Source organism: Martes martes, assembly GCF_963455335.1.
Source record: "Martes martes genome assembly, chromosome: 12".
Taxonomy (NCBI): Eukaryota; Metazoa; Chordata; class Mammalia; order Carnivora; family Mustelidae; genus Martes; species Martes martes.
In genome coordinates, this window is record NC_137900.1 from 43,315,665 (window position 1) to 43,337,568 (window position 21,904).

Sequence of the window (21,904 nt, forward strand, 5' to 3'; positions counted from 1 at the left end):
GATCATGACCTGAGATGAAATCAAGAGTGGGCGGCTGAACCAATTGAGCCACCCAGGCACCTCAAAAAGGCAAGTCTTTTAAATCAGTATAAAGGCCTTCCTGCCTCTGAGTTCACAGTCTCAACTTGGCACGTGTGCTGCTCACTTTGTTATCAAGTCTGCCTGCGGATACTCTCAACCCCACATTCCCTGCCCCCTTTGCTTCAACCACGGGGATCATTCTTAAATGCGGCTTTTATAACTCTGGTTTCTCTTCAGATCATGTACATTTTTCACCTTTTAAAATGTGGCTTTCAGGGTGCCCGGGTGGCTCAGTCGGTTGGGTGGCTGCCTTCAGCTCAGGTCATGATCCCAAGGTTCTGGGATCAAGCCCTGCATCAGGCTCCCTGCTCTGTGGGAAAACTGCTGCTTCTCCCTCTCCCATTCCCCCTGCTTGTGTTCCCTCTCTCACTGTCTCTCTCTGTCAAATAAATCAATAAAATCTTTAAAAATAAAAATTAAATAAATAAAGAAAATGTGCCTTTCTTCAAGCCCCGGCCTTATGGGGACCTTCAGTGGCTACCCAACACTACTCCAAGGATGTTTTAGGCCTCATTTCACACAATAGGGTGCCTCTGCCACCCCACTGCCTTTTCACCAGAAGACCCTGAGCTCCCCCCATCTCCGGTCTTTGCACCATCTCTGCACACTCTGCCCCGTGGCTCAGTAGGCTCAGCCTCAGCTCTTGGCTCAGCTACCCTCTCCTTCAGATTACATGTGGATTCTTCAGGGAAAACTTCTTTGACGACTCAGACTCACTTAGGGACTTCTACCATTTACTCTTTTTTAGCACCCCATTTATTTGTAGAACACAGCTGCATTTTAACTAATCAATCATTTCAGCGATAATCTGTTTAATGTCTGCCATCATCCCCTGACCATCATCTCTAACAGAACAGAGACTTTCTTTGTCATGTTCATCATCGTACCCAAGCATCTAGCATAGGAGCTGGCCTACAGAAGTCACTTTTTAAATATTTATGGAGTAAGTAAATGAAGAAAGGTAAATACGTATGTATGATCTGCACACCCTGCTATTTAAACAGGCGAACAACTCTACAACAAATATACATGAGATTATTTTCATATCTTCCTTTAAAGGGTAGTGGAATGGGGTAGTAGAAACTCATATTTACTTATTTAATCAAAGGTAAGAAAAAATATGCAATACTCTATTCTATTTTCTATTGGCTTATTAGGAAACAATATCTTTGTTCATGTCCTCTGAGTGGATTCATTAAAGACACTCTTTGTTACTGTTCTTGACTCTATCTGATGAATGGCACCAATATAACCATGATGACCACCTTACAAAATACAAAATAGCCTCAGGTTTCAAATAGCTAATGAAGCTCAAAGGCAACAATATTTAAAACATTCTTCCAGGGGAGAAAACAATCACACATAATTGTCCAAAAATAATCTGTACTTCTGATTGGCTTCCAAAGCCAATGCCCTTTTGCCTAAAAAGTAACAATAAACAGACTGTGTACAGACAAATGAATGATTTGGGGCAAGTCATGGAAACTTCTTGAACCTAAGTTTTCTTGCCTATAAAATGGAAATAATTCCTTCCCCTTCTACTGCCCTGTGCTGGAAATAATTCCTTCTGCTTCTTAAAAATACCTGATGGATATGATCATTCTTAATTAATTATTAACCATAAAAATACCATTCAAACACATTATCACCACTAATTAAAATTTCGCATCACAGAGATCTGACAAAAATCAAACAGAAATAGAATTTGGTAAATAACAGTAAGAGGGACATGATAATTCTTTCTGAAGACCTTCTTTTGTCACTAAGTATAAATACCTGCAAATCCTATGAGTTTTGCTTACGGACTTAAGTGTTCACACAACAGAGAAATTCGGGGGTTCCCATCAACCTTGATGTGCAGATTTTTTCATCATTTGTCCAAAGGGGGAAAATCATCATTTCGAATAGATCTCAGAAAGGAGTATATAGAACGGGAATTCATAAAGGGGCACCACACACATGAAGACATGGCTTCTTCTGCACAAGAGGGAAAAGCCCACGGATGGTAGCTTATGATAAATAAATATTTTGGAGCGTTATAGCTCAAAAATATCAGAATCCATTTATACACAGAACAAACTGGTTTTTAAGTTAAGTATCTGGGTTTGAGGTCCAAGTGGCTTAATCTTTAAATGGATTAGAAGGAGAAGGCAGCATGCCCATTTCACCAATATAACTTTGCTGTCTATTGCCTGTCCTGAGACGTTCAGACATAAGCAGGTATGCTCTTGTTTGGAGTCCACAACTTTCAAGTTCTATCAGGAATTCTAATGAGGCTTCCAAAGCAGGGGCTTGGCTGGCTCAGTTGGTTGGGCATCTGACTCTTGATTTTGGTTCTGGTCATGATCTCAGGGTCGTGGGATCAAGGCCTGCATGAGGCTCTGGACTGAGAGTGGAATCTCTCTCTGTCCCTCTGCCCGTCCCCACACAACTTACATCTTACATGCTCTCTCTCCCATTCTCTCTCATTCTTAAAAAAAAAAAAAAAAAAAAAAAAAAAGGCTTCCAAACCAGATGCTTTATTTCTATATGAATGAGGAAGGAAACTTTCTACCCACCTCAACATGTAGAACAAATTCTGCTGAATTCGTGCCATCTGTGACCTCCAAGAATATGTCATCCTGAAGTCTCTCAGAGCCATCATGCTGATACCTGTGGGGATGATATTTGCCACTAGCCCCTCAAGGCCACTGTTGACAGCAGGAGATGTCTGACACAAAAGCTCTTCCATGGCTTTGGCCACATGGCCAATAAACGAATAACAAAAAACATAACATAATCATGAAGTCATATACTGAACTACTCAAGTGTCCCTAAATGTAAAAATTTGCTCCACCCTGGAAAAATGTGTTATATGGATTCATGATATGTCCCCCAAACCAAAATTTGCTACCATGGCAATGGGAACAAGTTGGTGTAGTTTTGCTTACTTATATAAAATAAGACTGGGGCTGGGGAGTTACTGAGACAGATAATAGGTGAAAGAGGGACACTGAATCTTGATGAGGCCCCTCCTCCCCCATTTTTAAGCCTGACTTTTCTGCCTGTACTTTCGATCTATTCAGTTCTTCTACAAAACTCTGATCTATGAATTATTTATTGCCTCTCTTCTGCCATTTTCTCTTTTCTATTTACTAGCTCTCTTCCACTCGACCTATAAAGATTTTTGAATCCCTCCAGACTTAAAAATATTTTTCCTTGAGTTAGCTTTGGCCCTACTTTTCTTTAATTTCCAGTCAAGTTTTATAACAGAATTGTCTAATTCAAGACTTTCCATCTACTCTCCAACCACTGTAGTGATACATGGTAAGTTCTAAAGAGTGGTTGAATTGAGCCAAATTTTTAGCTCATCAATGATTTGTTCAAAATAGGAAATAAGCCCTAGGAAATAAAATTAAAAAGTTACATAAAAATAATACTGAGGAGTACCTGGGTGGCTCAGTTGGTTGAGCAACTAACTCTTGGTTTTGGCTCTGGTCATGATCTCAGGGTCCTGGGATGGAGCCCTGATTTGGGGCTCCCTGATTTGGAGCCCTGATTTGGGGCTCCCCTCCACTCAGCAGGGGGTCTGCTTGAGATTCTCTCTCTCCCTCTCCCTCGATCCCTCCCCCCTTTCACATGCACATGCCCTCTCTCTCTCTCTCTTTCAAATAAATAAATTGTTAAAAAATCATATATCAATCATATAAAACACTTAGATATGAAAAAATCCCAGGGTTAAAAGATATTTTACTCAGAACTGGTCTTACCCATACACTGGGTAGGGACTCAGGTTTGGGATTCCATTCCAATGGTGAAGAAAGTCCACTCCCACCCCAGTATCCCTCCCACACACTGCCTCTTATACTCCTTGATATTTTCATCAAAAATAGATATGTGATAATGTACTAATCCTATCTTACCATACTAATACCCCTAAAAGAGCCAAGCGGATCTAGGAGTACACATCCAAATGCATGGCTAAGGAATCAAACAGAATTTCCAAAACCAGACTCTTCCATATACTAACTGAGTGACCTCAACCTCCTAGTTTCTTCAACTATAATATAATATATAACACATAATATGAGAATACAACCATCAACCTTGTCAGCCTTGATTACTGTAAAGATCAAATGGGGAAAAAAACCCCACAACTGCAAGTCTATAGAAGAGTCCTTGAATTATATGTGCTGGCAGATAATAGTACTTTTCTATCCATCACTTGCTCCCTAGTAAGAATTACCTAAACAGAGCTCTTGTTCTAACATGTAGCTAAGAGCTGAGATCTCTAAAAAAAGGAAATTTTAATGAGGATAGGATGAGTAGTGAAAAGAGGTCAATATATTAGAGATCATGAATAAATAATGTAACCAAACTAAATTTCAGATGAAATTGATGTTCTTATGCACAAATTTGAGCTCCTAGTCAACTTCCAAGTGTGGAATTAAGCATTTGATGCTTAATACCTTCTGAGAGGTCAAAATTCCCATCTACAATTTGAACCTATAAATGATAAGTCAACTAGTATATCTGTCTACTTGATCCTTGCTTTTGAGTATCTTGCATTGTTTTACAGAAAAGGCATGTTACTAAATTCTGTAGGAAAGTTTCTTAGAGAACTACAGTAGCAAGAAAAGTCAAAGACCTCAAGGTGAGGGGAACTGCTGTAGGACCTTGACAAATAAATTGCTCTCTCTCTCTGTCAGAAACCCAAGTACTGTTCCTCTACCTCCCCAGCCTACACTTCATGTTTGCCTGCAAGTCCCTTCCCAGTACAATGGAATAGAAATTAACCCTAAAGATACTGATCAACAGAATTTATTCCCAGTTTCCACAGTAGTGAAACTGACTGTCCTTAAAGCCAAGTTCAACTATATAGATTAGCCATATAGATTATTTCAGTCTATATTCATCTAGTTTGGCTACTACCTCTTGTGATATGTACAGTTGAAGCAAATTTAACATTCATGGTAATTAATTTCTGTTGTTCAAATATCCAAAAAGTCATTTCCACTGGTACAAGCTAGACAGATGGAAAGAAAATGTCTGGAGGGAAATTGAAAGTTTATCATTTCTAATTTTCAACTGACTGTTGAAGTATTAACTGGCTTGCTGGTAACCCTGAAAAAAATCGAACAAACTTCTTTCTTTTACTCTGCCTCACAACTCATCCATATGAAGGCCAAAGCATATCAAAAAAGAGATCCAGGAATTGTTCTAACCTAACTTTTAAGGCATGGAGATCTCCCCAAGAAAATGTGCCTCCTGTGTTTAGAGGAAAGCCATCCAGCTCCACACTTCCATGCTGAGGCGGTCTTTGCAGGGAGAGGTAGATGTTGTCCAGTTCGGTGTCCACATCAGAAACCAGAACATTCTCTGGGCTGATGATACACTGACCTCCCTCAGTCACTCTCAGGGGGTTGGTAAACACCTAAAAAGAAGGAAGAAAATATTCCATGAGCTTTCCCTGAAGACTGAGCTCATTAAATAAATGGAAAACTTCTGGTACCACCTTCACATGTCAATTAATTTTTCAAGGATGTGGTAAAGGGGACAAGTTCATAGCTGAACATCTTGGCTGAAAAAAATTTTTACTAAACATTTCCAATTCTAAGCACTGAGGTATACAAAGAAGCAAGGTGGATTTGTAACCTTGAAAGTATCTACATTTCATTTACCTCAGACCCCGTTATAATGGAAGCGGCAACCAAACTGGTTACTAGCAGTGGTACTAAATAGAGGAAATAGTAATGTCCATCACCATGTCCACACCCCCCATTGCTGGATATATATATATATATATATATATATATATATATACACCTTCATCTAGACAACAAACAACACTTCTATCAAATTCCCTTAGAGGACAGAATCCATCTTTTCCTTTTACCCTAAAAATTCTTAAAGATTTGGGAAATTGGTTGGAGCTTTTAAGTGTCAGTTGTAATGAGTATTTTCGAGATAGAAGTAGACCTGGGAAAGTGAAGATTGGAGATTGAAGATTCCATAAGAAATACATTTATTCAAACATCAGACAAATAATTAAACCATAAAGATAACTTCTGATGACAGAAAAATCCACTACTCAACCAACAATTCATGTGAAAGTAAAAAGCAAGTCAGAAGGGCTTGGGATATTTTATTATTACATTGTGACTTGGCAAGAAGTGTAATATGGTCAAATAAGGCTTGAGAAGAGTCATGTACAGTATCTTCACCTTGGAGATTTATAAGGCGTGTAAGCATATCCAACATTCTGAGATCCTGCAGTAGGAACATTGGTGAACTTTGTTTAGCCTATTCTCCTAAATTTATATTACTACACAGAAGTAAAAGCAAGCAGATAGAGTTGGGGTACCACTCATGGGCTCTGAAAGTCCCCTCCTGAAGGTCTGAGGTGAGTGCCCCACCCATGTGAGGATACAGCATTCTTCAAGAAGGAAGCTGCTCTCTTCAGACCTGCTGCCGCTCCCAGAAGGGAGAACGTTCCTGAGGAAAAAGTTGGTAAAGGGAGTGGCTGGAGGGGGTGGGGATGGGGGTTTGGGGGGCGTGGAGATGGGCAGAGGAAAAAGAAGTGAGCAAGGACAAGTCACAGCCTTCACTCAGAGCCCTCCTCTAACCTCCTGCCCACAAGGGCACAGCTGCCCCAAGGCAGCCTCCTGGGTCATGGAAATTATGAGACCAACCACCCTGAGCCAGTTGCCTTCTATTCTTTAATAAGTTACCTCTACTAGAAAGGAAAACACAATACAAGGGACTTCTCTCCCTACAATGACTCTCGCCCCCATCCTTCCCACATGGCTTACTCCTTCACTTTCACTGTTTGTAGGAGAAGGAAAGAATACTCCTATTATTAAAAGAGGAGCATTATTTTTGATACAAGGTCCACATCTGCCAACCTCATTGATTCCAAAGTTGCATCAATTAATACCCCAAGATGCTAATGTTTCAAGAGATATACTCCGCTGTACTCTACGGTTTTCAAAATATATATGTATTTTAGGGCAACTTTCAAAAAACAAAAGCATAAGGCTAATTTTCCCCAACTCATTCACCACTAACTTTTCAGTCTCTGCCCAAACCTAGTGCTTAGGTTTTGGGCCTTCCCGTTAGCATGATATTAAAATCACCTAGTGGTTATCACTCAACTCAGCCATCTGTGGGTATTTTATGCCAGGAAACCACTCTTGTGTCTGGTTTCACTGAAGCTACTCATTTGATTTTATTTCTAATGGTCTCAGTTTTCTAAGGCATGATTTCTTTTGTCCCATGCACTATAGGAAAAAGAAGGCGCTATGCCACGTTAGCCGAGTCCTCATAGCTGCTCGGTCTACCTTCAAACGAGGGAGGTAACTATTCCCTTGACTGTTTCCAGTTTTCTCCACAGATCATTCTTCTCTAGCAAGAGGTTTGGATTGCTTTGCTTAAAACAGTACTTATCTCCGTGACTGTTTTAGAAAATGCTTTGACTTCTTAAGATGCTGGCCTAGTTCAGGGCGTGTATCTCCTACACGGAAAAGGATGGTATGAATAAGATCTAATCAAATTAACAGACATTCTAAACTATTTCTTCCACGGGGAATGTGATCTGGTCCCTGACAGGGAAGGAATCAAAGAATATAGTTTGGATTCTTTGGTTTTTTTCGTGAGCTCTTTGGCACATCTTCTGCCGAAAATGACAAGTTCAGAGGCCTGAGGGGGCAGGCCAGCAATGTAAATGAGTGTGCTGAGCGTGGTGGGGCCTCTGGAGACTGGAGAGCAAGCCCAGGCAACTGCTGCTCAGGGTAAGTAAGTGAGTTTAGTCTTCTTAGAGCTCCCAAATTTTCAGGAGAAGTCAGAAAGCCAGACTTGATACGAAATGTGTGAATGTTGACAACTCACTAATTAAAAGTCTTGTTTGGGAAAAAAAAATAAAAAAAGTCTTGTTTGGCTCTATCAGAATAGCTCTGTGGGTTGGGTAAGCCCCTTGGTCCCTCACAGTGAGACCTCTGCCCTCCAACTTCGGGCAGATGTAGCAATGTGGAGGAGGAAGCAGGAAAGGGAAACTCAGGGCTCCTGACTGTCTTCCAAGCAGGTGCCTGGAAGGTGATCTCTTTCCTTGGAGGTGAGAGAAGTATGGGTTCTCATCCCTCTGGGTTCTGATGAATAGGTAATCCTACCTTGTCTTTCTACTTCTGAGGGGAAAATGAGCCCAGGAATAGCCACACGAGTTAAGTCTAACCCCCTGATGGGGTCTGGATCAAACTTTCACTATGAAGTCCAGCCTCACAGATAAGATATAAACAAGGTAGCATCGCCTTTGCATTTCAGTTTTAATGAGGCCCAGCTGCTTGACCGCTTATGTCAACACTAGGGCTGGGGTGGGAGAGGATAGAAGAATCCATCTTCACTCATTTGAAAAATTAAAAACCTTATTTAGATTAGCAAGCTTAGAGTTGGCCTGCAATGAGATCAAATAAGTCCTTCCGGTTGCTAAGAGACCCATAACTTAATCCCCTTCCCCTGATCAGCATGTGAGACTGAGCAGAAAGGAAAGGAAATGAAAGAGGTTATGATAAAGCTTTGAAAATAATGCCAAATTCAGCAACTGGAAAATCTCACCTTTCAGACAGAAAGTCCCATGGGAGGTGAAAGACTCCCTTCCCCAAGGTTTTTTTCCTACACTGTAGCTGAAAAATTAAAAAGTTCTGGAAAATAGCCTAAAGGAAAGTTAGCATTTTTAGTAAGTCTTCGAGTCTTCCCTTCCTTTCCTGAGATTTTCCAGCCTTGTCATCTTTCGTATCAAACGTCATACATACCTCGGGAACTTGATTGTCCACTGGAAGAACTGTGATGTTAAAGCAGATCCCGTGCAAAGTGCCACCGTGTTGGTTACTGATGGAAAAGGCAAACTGGACACGTCCCGGATGGAGGCCTATATCTTGCATGGGTGGCATGTAGGCCACTTTCATGTGGTTCACAGCATGCTGCAAAGCAAATCGAGATGGACACGTGGGTGCCCATCTGCAAGGATCAGAGATTTTCAGAGAACTAGGTCTCCAAGAACCATTATGTTGACATCGAACACTAGAAACGCCAACCTCACTTTGAAGAGTCCAAAATCTCTGTTTTATAGATCACTTTTTCTAAAACCAGGAGGTAAAAGAACAAAGAAATTAAATAAATATGCCAAGTGCTTGAAGTCAGCCAACTCTCTAAAAGACAGGAGATGTGAATTTTGACCCAGCTCTGCCATAAATTAGCTGTGTGATATTGGTCAAGTTACCTAAACTTTCAAGGCCTCTGTTTCATCACTATAATAAGTGAAATAATAAAGTAATAGTACTGAGCACATGGGGTTTACATACTCATTTGCAACATCTAACTACTGTGAGATTAGGCAGAAATAGCCCTACAGACAGGGGTAGCTACTGCCTAAGTATTCATCATTATCACTGTGACTCGGGGAAGTTTTCAGGGTAGAGTCCACAGGAAGGGGGAGAAGGTTGGTGAAAGATTTGGGAAGGCAGTAAGTATTATAGTTTGAATATGTGTCCCCCAAAAAAGGTATGCTGAAGTTCTAACTTCTAGTACCTCAGAATATGACCTTATTTGGGGATTGGGTTGTTGCAGCTGTTATCAGTTAAGTTAAGGTGTGGTCACAGGGAAGGGTGGACTGTAACTTGTGTCCTCATAAGAAGAGAGAGACACATAGAGAGAAGACACATAGGATGACGGAGGCAGAATGGAGTGATGATCCACAAGCCAGAGAGCATCAGAGAGTCCAAAGAAGAGCAAGAAAAGCTTCTCCTACAGGGTTTGAGAGAATCGTGACCCTGCCAACACTTTGATTTCAGACTTCCAACCTTCAGAACTTCAAGACAATGAGTCTCTGTTATTTTTAGCCACCCAGTTGTGGTACCTACAGCAGCTGTAAGAAACTAATATGGTAGGATCTTGAGTGACTTGAATGCGTTGGAATAAAACCATAGACACCAAGTCTGTAAATCAGAGCCCTGCTACTGGTAAAACAATACAAAAGGCTGTGTTGAATCATAGCAAGATTTTGAAATCATATCCAGCTCAATAGAGCATTGTCAAATAGATAGCACATCCTAGTTAAAAGTGTACAAGCAGAAAGAATGTAGACATCAAGCATTTGGTGCTTTTGACAGATGTCAAAGGCCAACATTCTTGAGTCCAACACTAGGAGTGTCATCCCTTCTCTCAGAACACATCTCCATCATGTTTGTCAACATTTTAGTATAGCATCATACCTGAGTGAATGACCCCAGCCCCAGGGCTGCAGGATTTTTGGTGAGCTTTGGGACACTATCCACCATGAATAATTTCCCAGCATCCAGATGTCTAAAGAGAAACACAGGAGAATACATCAGCTAATTTTCCAGGCAAGAAACATCTAGTCAAAGAACCTGCATCCAACTTTTCTGAAGCTACAAATGTTCATTGTAAGAAGAAATCAAATGTTCCATCTTTATATTCTCTCCTGCTGTTGTGGGGGTTCTAGCCTTCAGTCCAGAGTCATCAATGCCATTCTTATGACTGCAGAAACTATGTACAGAATTTTCTGCTTTGATCTCATGAAAGGGGATCATTCTTTCATCCTAAAAAATGTTTCCTTGCTATCATGTACATGACACAAGCCTCAGGTATATTCATGTCGCTTTTCTGATTGGGATCATATAGTATGACCATTCTGTGGCCTGCGATGTCTGAAAATAGTGTTATGAAGATTCAATACCTTTTATTAAAAAGTCAAAAATAACATTCTCTTTAGAAAAAAAGAAATGTTGTATGAAAAAAAGATTCAAGACTCTTTGAAGCTTACCTAAGCTGAAGACACTACCAGTAGCAAGTCACTTACCAATTAATACAGCTTTTGAAGGAAGGTATAAGTTTGAGATTACAGTAAATGTGGACTTGAGTACAAGTTCATGTCTGACCAACAGAACAACTGAACCATAGTATTGTATAGGGACACTTGCGACTCAGTCCTTGGACACAACCCTCAACAAATAGCCCAGGTGATGACTTCTCAAGAGATACCTGTGGCCGAAAGAGAAAAACGGAGGTGTCGTTATCGTGTAGAGAAGCTCACTGTCATATTCTGTATCTATAAAATGTAGATGTTTCTTAGTTATGTAGGCCACCTCAGTTTCCTTGACAACCAAATGCCGAGAAACTCCAGGAGCCTCTTTTGGAAGCTGATCATCCACTGGAGTGATATGGATGGTCACCACCTGGAAAGAAATTATCTGTGCCATTAATTTGAAATACCAAAGGACACCAAAGGAAATGTCCCCACAGTCCCCCAGTCAGGGCGAAGACGCTATTCAAAACTCCCATTTGTAATTTCCTTCCACTGAAATGATTCATGAGCTATTAAGAACATGGGCCGAAAATGGAACATTCATGCCCATTTAATGTTATATTTTAAGAATAGAATTATCACAAATATAGTTAATGCCATCATGAAAGCTACAGAACAGGCACATGATACACAAAATATGTTCCTGATTTTATTTCTATTTCTCCCTTCCACCAACAACCTATGCTTTCTTTTGCTACCACCCTCCACTCAGTCATTGATCCTAGAAACCTTGTTATCACTTTGGTTCCTCCTTCTCCTGTGACATGTAACACATCTCCAGGTCCCAGAGTTTTTGCTTACCAAATTTCCTATGCCATGACCATATCCCGCCCCCACCCCAACTGTCATTCCCACTCTTACTGCTCTAGCTCCCGCTCTCATCCTTTCTTCCCTACATTATTGCAATAGCTTCCTATTCCTAATTCCTGTACCTAATCTTGACTTTACATATCTCTAGTGCTCTCTTTAAAAAAAAAAAAAAATGCAGGCCAACTCAGTTATTCGTCTCCCCAAAAAACTAAACAACCACTCAGGAGGGATTAAATTATTCACGCTCCTCAGCATAGCACCCAAGACCTCCATAGTTTAGACACACTCTATCTTTCAACTTTATCTTGTGCCACCTTTCAACATTAACCCAGGACTCCTGATGAGCACAATAAGATACCCAGTTGTAGTTCTCAAGCAGGCCTCTATGCTCTGGATCATGCTGCTCCTTCAATCTACAGTGCTTTTCTCCTGCTTTCTCCAGCAACCTCAGGCTTTCTGACCCTTGAGGACTCTTCTTAAAACTTTGCCCAGTTTCTTGGGGCTCCTGGATGGCTCAGTCAGTTAAGTGTTCAACTCTTGACTTTGGCTCAGGTCATGGTATCAGAGTCATGAAATTGAGCCCCGCATTGGACTGTCCGCTCAGTGGGGAGTCTGCTTGAGATTCTTCCCTTCCCTTGCTCCCTCTGCCCCTCCCCCTCACACACATGCTCTCTCTCTCTAAAAGAAATAAATCAATCTGTAAAAAAAAAAAAAAAAAAAAACAACTTTGTCCAATCTCTCAGTTGGAATTGTTTCTGAATTTTGCTTATCCCTCAACAAATATTTTACTGCCTTATACTATTAGTAGTTCACATGTCAGTCTCTCCTAGACTGAAAGGTCCACAAGGGGAGAACCATGGCATACTTCAAACCCTGTGAAATTTGTCAGTGGACAGACAGTTAAAATGCAGAATATACCACTCAGTAACTATTAATCTTGAACAAGTCACTCAACTTCTTGGGGTGTCAGTTTTATTGGTTAGTTAAGTGTAACAACAAATATCTCATAGAGTTGCTATGAGGATCAAATATCACCATGTAGATGGGTGTCTGGCACATAGTAGGTGCTCAATAAATACTGTGTTCATTTTGGCTGCTCCGCAATTAGCATGGTATTTTGTAGGTAGGTGATACTTCATCAGTGTTTGCTAACTCAGTCAATATGTCCTATCTGTGATTTTAAACACTCTTAAAATCATACTCTCAGGGTTTGGGATCACGTAAGAGGGCAAGGCAGCTTTGCCAAACAACTTTTATAATCACATTTATTTTTTTCCCCAATAATCCATGACTGTTGGCGAGAAAGCAATTACGAACTCTCTCCCAAAATGGGACATCTGTTTGGCATCATGGATCTTTGCACAGCTTGATGCATGAGGTATTCTTACCCTGGTTCTAGTTATTTTAATATTGTTACCAAAGCAGATCAGCAATGCCAATTTTGTCTACAATAATGGTGTTCACAATATTTAATTTGAAAATGAAGAAAATTCCTTTTAAAATTGATGCACAGAGGGGCACCTGGGTGGCTCAGTGAGTTAAAGCCTCTGCCTTCGGCTCAGGTCATGATCCCAGGGTCTTGGAATCGAGCCCTGCATCGGGCTCTCTGCTCAGCAGGGAGCCTGCTTCCCTTTCTCTCTCTGTCTGCCTCTCTGACTACCTGTGATCTCTGTCTGTCAAATAAATAAATAAAATCTTTAAAAAAAATTGATGCACAGAGCAAAAACTAAAGCATAGTTAAGCTTTTCTGTGATAAAGCCTGGGACACCGGCTCGGTCACCTACAAGCTATGCTCCCTGGGGCAGATAATTTTACCCCTCTGGGGCTCAGTTTTTCTCTCTAGTAGCACAGCGAGTATCTGGTAGTAGGTGCTCAATTAATTAATCCCCTGTCTCCATCCTTCATTACTTTTACAAAAGCATACAACATATTTACTACTCCGTTATGAAGCATTTCAATAACTAAAAACTAAAGCCAGTTATCAAAATAAAAGAACACAACGACAGTCATTTCTCCAGTCTCCTGGAGTCTGTGTCACAATTTTTTTTCCAATTATAGTTTTTTGCTAATCTACAAAGTTCAGAAATTCTCTACGGGACCTCCCAGCCGTAGTGTGCATCAGCGAGGCTCCACTTAATTGAAAAACTGGATTTAATATGGAAACAATAGTTATTGTGCCTTCAAAGAGACCATTTTCCATGCTAATTTATTCTCCAATGTGTTCTTTGTGTAAAAAGAATGTACAAGCATGCTTTTTTATACCCCTGTAGTAATTCTTGGTGGGCACATTTTTCAACATGCTTTATATTCACTTAAATTGATGAATCTTTACATATTTATGTATGTTTAAACAATTATTGTATGTGTGTCTGTGGGTAGGAAAAATCCTATTTAAAAAAAACTCCATAGAGAAATAAAGAATTCTCATTGTACTGAAATTTGGTTGTAAAAAAGACATTATTGAACACCCATTCCCAGACAGTGAGAAACTAGTGCCCAATCACTGGGCTCTCGCTGCTGGCTCTCCCTACACCCCTCCAGTCTACTTATAGCCATAGGCACCTGCACACACACTTGAAGAAAATCTGAATATAAAGTGATAAATCAGTACACAAAATGACAAAGCCTGACCTTGACCCTCAGGATCAGGGTCCACATATGATACTCCGACAGTTAGTATCTGACTTTCTTAGCCAGAAGCCATCAAGCCTGGGTTCTTGATCCTTTCTCTGCCTCAGCTCTGATTTTTGCCTGATTCTTTATCTTGCATTTTCTTGTGAGATTATCCAGTGCTATTTCTCAGCCCCAGAAACTAATACCCATGTTAGCTTTGCCAACCCCACTTTCCATTCTGACTTCTGACAAATGTCCATGCCCTGGGTGCCCATTCTCATCCAGTCATGTCCAGTTGCCTCCTTTCACTTGACCTACAGGCCTTTGTGTCACCTGCTTCCTTTCCTCCTCTATCTCTTAGTCCTCTTCCTGTTTCTCTCATCTATCCTTATTTTTCATTCTCCATTTTACTTCTTTTTTTTCTTCAAGTTCTTACTTTAATCACCTAGTGCTCATCACGACAAGGGCATGCCTTAATCCCCCTCACCTATTACACCCATCCCCCCCATCCCATTTTACTTCTAATATCACTTTCTCCTAGGTTTAAGATCTCTTACAGCTTAAGACCCATAAAGCCCTCTACTGAGAAGGATAAGAAAGGAAATACTTTTCAAAAACAAACTGAGCAGGTGAGGCTTAATTTGATGACAGTAATGACAACCAAGATAGAAAGATAGAAAGAGAGAGGGGGTTTCTTGCTGATGTGTAGATATACTGTTGATCGGTGTGTCAGCCAACCTCTCAGAGGAGCATTCAATAGAGAAGGACTAGAGGAGGGAAGGGGCATCCCTGCTTACGTAAGTTCTTTCCTGCTTTATGCACATTGTGCCTAACCTGAGGAGATTCTTGTTTTCCATTCACCATAGGGAATAAACTTATAACTGGATCTACAGAGTTTGGTCTGACCTATTTGCCAAGATTTAGAAATAATTCTGTTTCAATGAAGTTTTCCTTATTATAGGGAGATCTCACATCCCCATTTGATCTATAAATATGAGATAAATATAAATAATTCTATACCTATGATGCATAAAATATGTAATAGCAGAAGAGGAAAAAGAAGTCCTGATCTTTCAATTAAAAAAAATACATAATCTGCTAAAAGTGATATGATATTCTAGTCAGAAGCAGGTCGGTTTGAATAGCTACAATAGAAGATTTAAAAATAAATCCTATTCATCGTCGCCATTTTGCATCATCAAGTCAACCAAGATCTCAAGCAAAAATGCAACCTAGAAATGGCATAGAATACACTGACCAAAAACGGGAGTTGTTATTTGGAAAGGAATTGATTTGTTATTCAATATGCAGATGAATTAAGAATTTTCTCATTCATTCTCTATTCCCTCTTAACAGGGATCACCTTGTTCCTTCAGTTTCTGGGCTCTCTGACGTCATTCTTCCTGATCATCCCTTTTTGTTACTTTTGTCTTAGCAAAGAAATGAATAGCTCAGTCCCCTATACAGTGGCTAATGTAAATGACAGTGACATTATGAGAAGCATTATATAGCCAATAGGGACACATGCTTTAAGAAATCATTCTAGAGGGGCACCTTGGTGGCTCTGTCTGATAAGTGCCTGACTCTTGATTTCAGCTCAGGTCATGATCTCAGGGTCATGAGACCAAGCTCTGCATCTGGGCTCCATGCTCAGCAGGGAGTCTATTTCCTCCTCCTTCTCCCTCTGTTCCTACCCCCTCTAAAATAATTCTTTTTTTTTTTTAATCATTCTAGAGCTGGTTCTAGATTTGCTTAGATTTCTGCACATGCTACCTTTCAAGATCATAGGTATAAAATGCCTAGCAAAAAGAACTATGTATAGTAAGTGATCACTATTTTCAGCTGTTTTTCCACCCCTACCACCAGCCATCCTCTCTTTATATGGAGTCTACCTTTTAATAGTTTATAGCTGTCCAGATCCTACACTAACTTCCTTTTCCATAATTTCTATATGAGAATGCCTCCTTAAACTTATTTCTGTATCCTGTATACTTAAATGATATACTTGAGTGATGGTGAAACACATAGTTCTTCAAAAGCAACAATAAATAATAACTAATTTATCTATTGAGTGCTTATCATGTGCCAGAAAGCTCAGTACTTTATACATAATTATCTCCCTTACTCTCCCAATTGCCCTATAAGGAAGTTGTAGTATTTATCTATTTTACAGATGAGGAAACTGAGGCACAGGTCGGGTCAAGAACAGGAGAGAAACACGGGGAGTGTAACTTCAGAGACTATACTTCACCACTTACACATAAAATGCCAGTGTTTTCTTGAGTGTTATGAGGCCAATATATTTGGTAGGTGTTCTGTAAGGGCCCCATGGTTAAATAATCTTGAAAACACAGCATAACATAACACGGAGTTTTTACAAGTAATTTACAAATACAATATTTACAAATACAATAACTTACAAACACAATAATTTACAAAACGTATTAGGAAAGTAAAAGGTAGAGAAGACATGCAAAGAAATTGACTTAATCTTGCTGAATCCATTGTTTCTCAAACTTTGAACCTTAAAACCTGCTTTTATGTAGTTTCTAATGACACCTCCCAGAATGGATATCTGTGGACAAGACTTGAGGACAGTATTCAGAGATAGCCTCTTACCTGTGGCACTGAGAGATTTGGAGGTTCATGGCTGTCCCACAGGACAAATTCAAAAGAGTCTTCAAAGATCTCTCCGCCAAAGTGACGATAGTAAATGATGCCATTAAATAGATCCCTCTGAAGGAAGCCAGGGACAGGATAGCCTATTGGGTCCACAAAACACCACATACTTTTGTAACAATCTTCCAGATGTTGGAGTATAAACTTTGGACTTACCTTCAAAGTACTTTCTGCCTAGTATGGTGTATGCACCCAAGGAATTTTCATTACATATTTTATCAAAGCTTAGAAATAATAAGCAGAAAAATTAAAGTTGCTATACCTATCTTAAAATATGTAGGAAAATTAGCATTACAAAAAATATTTTTTAGGAACACAGTCTTAACTAACACTAACTACTTGATCACTATTATTTTGTTACTCTTGACTACTTTAAGAAGTATTTATGAAATTATTCTGATAAAGCATAAACAAATGTTATTCAGAAAATTACTTTATCAATATTTAGGCCAAACACTTCTCTTCAAACTTATTCGTTCTATCATCTTGCTTGGCAGACATAATTTTTCATAGTGTAATAGTCAGCTTGAGGGCCGGAACTTTCCAGATGCACAAACTTGAATAGATCAATTTAACTTTTCTAGGTGTGAAGTTTCCCATCCATAAAATGAGAATGATCATCGTATCATACCTCATAAGCTTGATGTCCACCCTTGTACAAATACTGGCGCCAACAATCTTCACTGTTCAGAACTTACCTATCAGCCCTGGCCCTGGTTTCTTCATGATTTCTCCAGCTTGAGGAGGTTTCGTGATATTAAAGAAGATGTAGTCATCACTGGAGTCCATGTCTGATGCTTTCAGCATGGAACCCTGGATCGGTATGATCTGCCCCTCCTCCAGTTCAATCACAACATTGCTTATAAGGAATGGGGGACTGTCATCTTTAGGCAAAATGTTGATGGGAAACTTATGGTGGATGCTGTGTTGGCCATCGAATATCCTGAAGATCACAAAGTCTTTGGTGGAATCACTGTCGTCATGATGATAGCGAACAACTCCAGCCTGAAGGTCAGCCACGGTGAAGAGAAATCCTTTCCCGCCTGATGGAGACAGCAGAGATGGAGCTGACTGAATGGGGGGTGCCAAGGGAACAGCTATAGTGAAAGCAGCCCTAGAGCAAAGGGTGTTAAGGAAAGTGGACCAGCCAATTCGTGCCTCACTTAAACAGTCTTGTTTAGTCAGCTCTGGACCTCCAAAAACCTGGTTTTGAATACTGGCTGTAACACTAATGAGTTGTGTGGATTTGGGCAAGGTACTTAATTCATTTGAGACTCATCTATGAAACAAGGGTAATACTACCTACCTCATATTACCTATTAAGGATGAGAGAACTTAAAAAACAGTAAGCTTTCAAAATATGTTGATTATTAAACTCATTGTCGTCATCCTACATGGCAGTACCTCTTAGAGGGGCAGTCTTCAACCAGGAGCATTGGTACCAGCTAGGAAGTTGTTACAAATGCAAGTTCTGGAGGTAAGCCCCAACAATCTGTGTTTCACTAAACTTCCAGGAGAGTCTAACACATGCTAAAGTTTGAGAATCACTGACTTATTGCCCAAAAGCTAGAGCTCTGGTATCTAATGGCCTCAGTTCAAAGCCCAGTTCAGCCATTTTCTAGGTAGATGACCTTAGACAAGTCAACTTCTCTAAATCTCAGGTTCCCCACTTGTAAAGTGGGAATAATGAAACTACTTCATTTCATAAAGCTGATATAAGTATATAGAATGCTTTGTATAGTATCGGGCACAAAGAAAATACTTAATAAATATTAGTACTATTTTCTACCTCCTCTGAGCCACATCATCATGGGCTACCACTCTACTCTTCATTTCTACAGTGTTAATAAACATTGATTCACTCTGTATAAGTGATTACAATTCTTGATGACAAGTGCCCCAGTTGCTCTCCCCACACTGTATGGTTGTTTTAAAACCCTGACTGGAATAAATGATTAAACATTTGTGTAATAGACACTACAGGTTACTTGTCCAGTAGCCTCTTTCTGCTTCTTCACCAGTAGCAGAATCCTACTTTTATTTGGAATGGCAATATGACCATTAAAAAATACTCAGGTTTCCAGACTCCACTGCATCTGGGAGGTAATATGTGCTTGGTAGATTTAAGAGGAACCTGTTGTATCAGATTTCTGTGAAAAGCTATTAAAGAGAGAAAATTAATTGACATAACTGTTTCATTGTCCCTCTCTTTCTTCCTTCCTGGAATGCAGACCCAAAGTCTAGAGGTGTATGCACTAGCTTGTGACCATTGACAGAGCAGAAAGAGCTCCTGACATCATGGATCTGGAATACCTACCTCTGGGCAACTTATCACACGAGGAAAATAAATATTGAATTTTTAAATAACTGGAACCGGGTTTCCTTTACATGTAGCTGAACATCCACCCTAATTAATACACCCAGGCTTAAACCAATCTCCTACTCTCCTGGGATTAGGCAAGAGAATTTATCATTTCATTTTTGATTTCAGAAATCCTAATCACAAATGATAATAAATAAGAACCCCCTTTCTGCTGTATAGTTGGGAATATGCCAAGAGGATAACTAAATTAAATCCTCCGAGCTCATTATAAGGAATGGACTACACTATCATATGATATGAATATTATTTTTATTAGGGCTTACTGCCTTGTTAACTACTATCTTTATAACATAATTAACATAACATAATGCTATTAATATAATAACATAATAATTACCAAGTATTAAAAAAACTAAGCTTCTCTGTTTTTCAATGCACTTTTCTGAATCAGAGAAATGAGAGGGAAATATTTTGTCTTTCAGTGGGAGTAAGATCATAAGTTAAAGAATATATTTCGAAGGAGTACTACCTGGCATCTGAGATTTAAATATGAGCTAAGTAGAGGAGGCTATTCATAAATGGTCATCCAGGGGTACCTGGGTGGCTCAGTCCATTCTAACTCTTGATTTGGGCTCAGGTCATGATCTCAGGGTTGTGATATTGATCAAGCTCCACATCAGGCTATGTGCTGGACATGAAGTCTGCTTAAGATTCTCTCTCTCCCTCTCTCTCTGCTCCTCCCTCTTCAATAAATAAATAAGTAAATAAATGGCCATCCATTGATGTGAGCACCCTAATGCAAAAGCTAATGGTTTCAAGATCTCCAGATTTTCTGGATATAACAATTTATTTAAAAATGAGGTCTAAGGGGCACCTGTGTGGCTCAGTCACTTAATCATCTGACTTCGGCTCAGGTCATGATCTCAGGGTCCTGGGATTGAGCCCAGAGTCGGGTTCCCTGCTCAGCAGGGAGTCTGTCCCTCTCCCCCAGCTCATACTCTCTCTGTCTCTCTCTCTCTTAAATAAATAATTAAAATCTTTAAAAAAAATAAAAATAGAAAAATAGAAATGAGGTCTAAGACAGAAGGTTTCTTTGAACAAATTATAGCTGAAAACTTCCCTTATCTGGGGAAGGAAACAGACATCCAAATCCAGGAGGCACAGAGAACTCCCATCAAAACCAACAAAAGCAAGCCAACACCAAGACTTACTGCAGTAAAATTTGCAAAATACAGAGATAAGGAAAGAATTCTGGAAGCAGGAAGGGGAAAAAAATCCCTAACCTACAAAGAAAGACAAATCAGGTTCACATCAGATATCTCCACAGAAACCTGGCAGGCCAGAAGAAAGTGGCATGATATACTGAACAGGCGAAATGGGAAAAATATGCAACCAAGAATACTTTATCCAGCAAGGCTGTCATTGAGAATAGAAGGAGAGATAAAGAATTTCCCAAACAAAAACTAAAGCATTCATGACCACTAAACTGCAAGAAATACCAAAGGAGACGCTTTGAGTAGGAAAGAAAGACCAAAAGCAACAAAGACTAGAAAGGGATAGAGAAAATCTCCAGAAACACGAACTTTACAGGTAATACAATTGATTTGTAATACAATACAAATATGAATAAATTCATATCTCTGAATGTAAATAGAATAAGTACTCCAATCAAAAGACATAGGATATCAGAATGGACTAAAAAAAAAAGATCCACATATACTGCCTACAAGAAACTAATTTTAGACCTAAAGACATCTGCAGATTGAAAGTGAGGGCTTGGAGAACCACCTATTACGCTAATGGATGTCAAAAGAAAGCCAGAGTAGCCACACTTAAATCAGACAAACTATAGTTTAAACCAAAGACTCTAAAAAGTGATGAAGAAGGGCACTATATCATGAGTAAGGGCTCTATCCAAGAAGATCTAATAATTGTAAATATTTATGCCCACAACTTGGTAGCACCCAAATATAAAATCAATTAATAACAAACATAAAGAAACTCATTGATAATAATACAATAATAGCAGGGGACTTCTAACACCCTACTAACAGCAATGGACAGATCATCTAAGCAGAAAATCAACAAGAAAATAATGACTTTGAATGACACATTCTTTTTAAGCACACAGAATACACATTCTTTTCAAGTGCTCAAGGAACATTCTCCAGAATAGACCACATATTGAGTCACAAATCAGCCCTCAACAATTACAAAAAATACTGAGATCATACCATGTATATTTTCCGATGACAAGGTTATGAAATTTAAAGTCAACCACAAGAAAAAACTTGGAAAAACCACAAATACATGGGGGCTAAAGAACATACTACTAAAGAATTAATGGGTAACAAGGAAATTGAAGAAGAAATAAAGAAATATATGGAAGCAAATGAAAATGAAAATGTGACAGTCCAAAACTTTTGGGATGCAGCAAAAGTAGTCAAAAGAGGGAAGTATATAGCAATAATTGAGGCTTACCTCAAGAAGCAAGAAAGTCTCAAATACATAACCTAAAGGAGCTAGAAAAGGAACAGCAACTA

The 21,904-nt window shown here is 39.5% G+C and overlaps 1 protein-coding gene across 2 annotated transcripts in view; it reads right to left on the reverse strand.

The window, feature by feature from the left end:
- The window catches only part of FREM1 (FRAS1 related extracellular matrix 1), a gene marked incomplete at its 5' end in the record, with an annotated part of 141,777 nt that overhangs the window by 85,901 nt on the left and 33,972 nt on the right, over nucleotides 1-21,904 (reverse strand). For both annotated transcript variants that reach the window (XM_080819605.1, XM_080819604.1), the window contains 7 exons: nucleotides 2,640-2,733; nucleotides 5,286-5,494; nucleotides 8,865-9,032; nucleotides 10,323-10,413; nucleotides 11,113-11,306; nucleotides 16,979-17,121; nucleotides 17,737-18,081. In XM_080819605.1, the coding sequence (XP_080675731.1) occupies nucleotides 2,640-2,733; nucleotides 5,286-5,494; nucleotides 8,865-9,032; nucleotides 10,323-10,413; nucleotides 11,113-11,306; nucleotides 16,979-17,121; nucleotides 17,737-18,081 (1,244 nt within the window). The remainder of the gene's footprint in view (nucleotides 1-2,639; nucleotides 2,734-5,285; nucleotides 5,495-8,864; nucleotides 9,033-10,322; nucleotides 10,414-11,112; nucleotides 11,307-16,978; nucleotides 17,122-17,736; nucleotides 18,082-21,904) is intronic.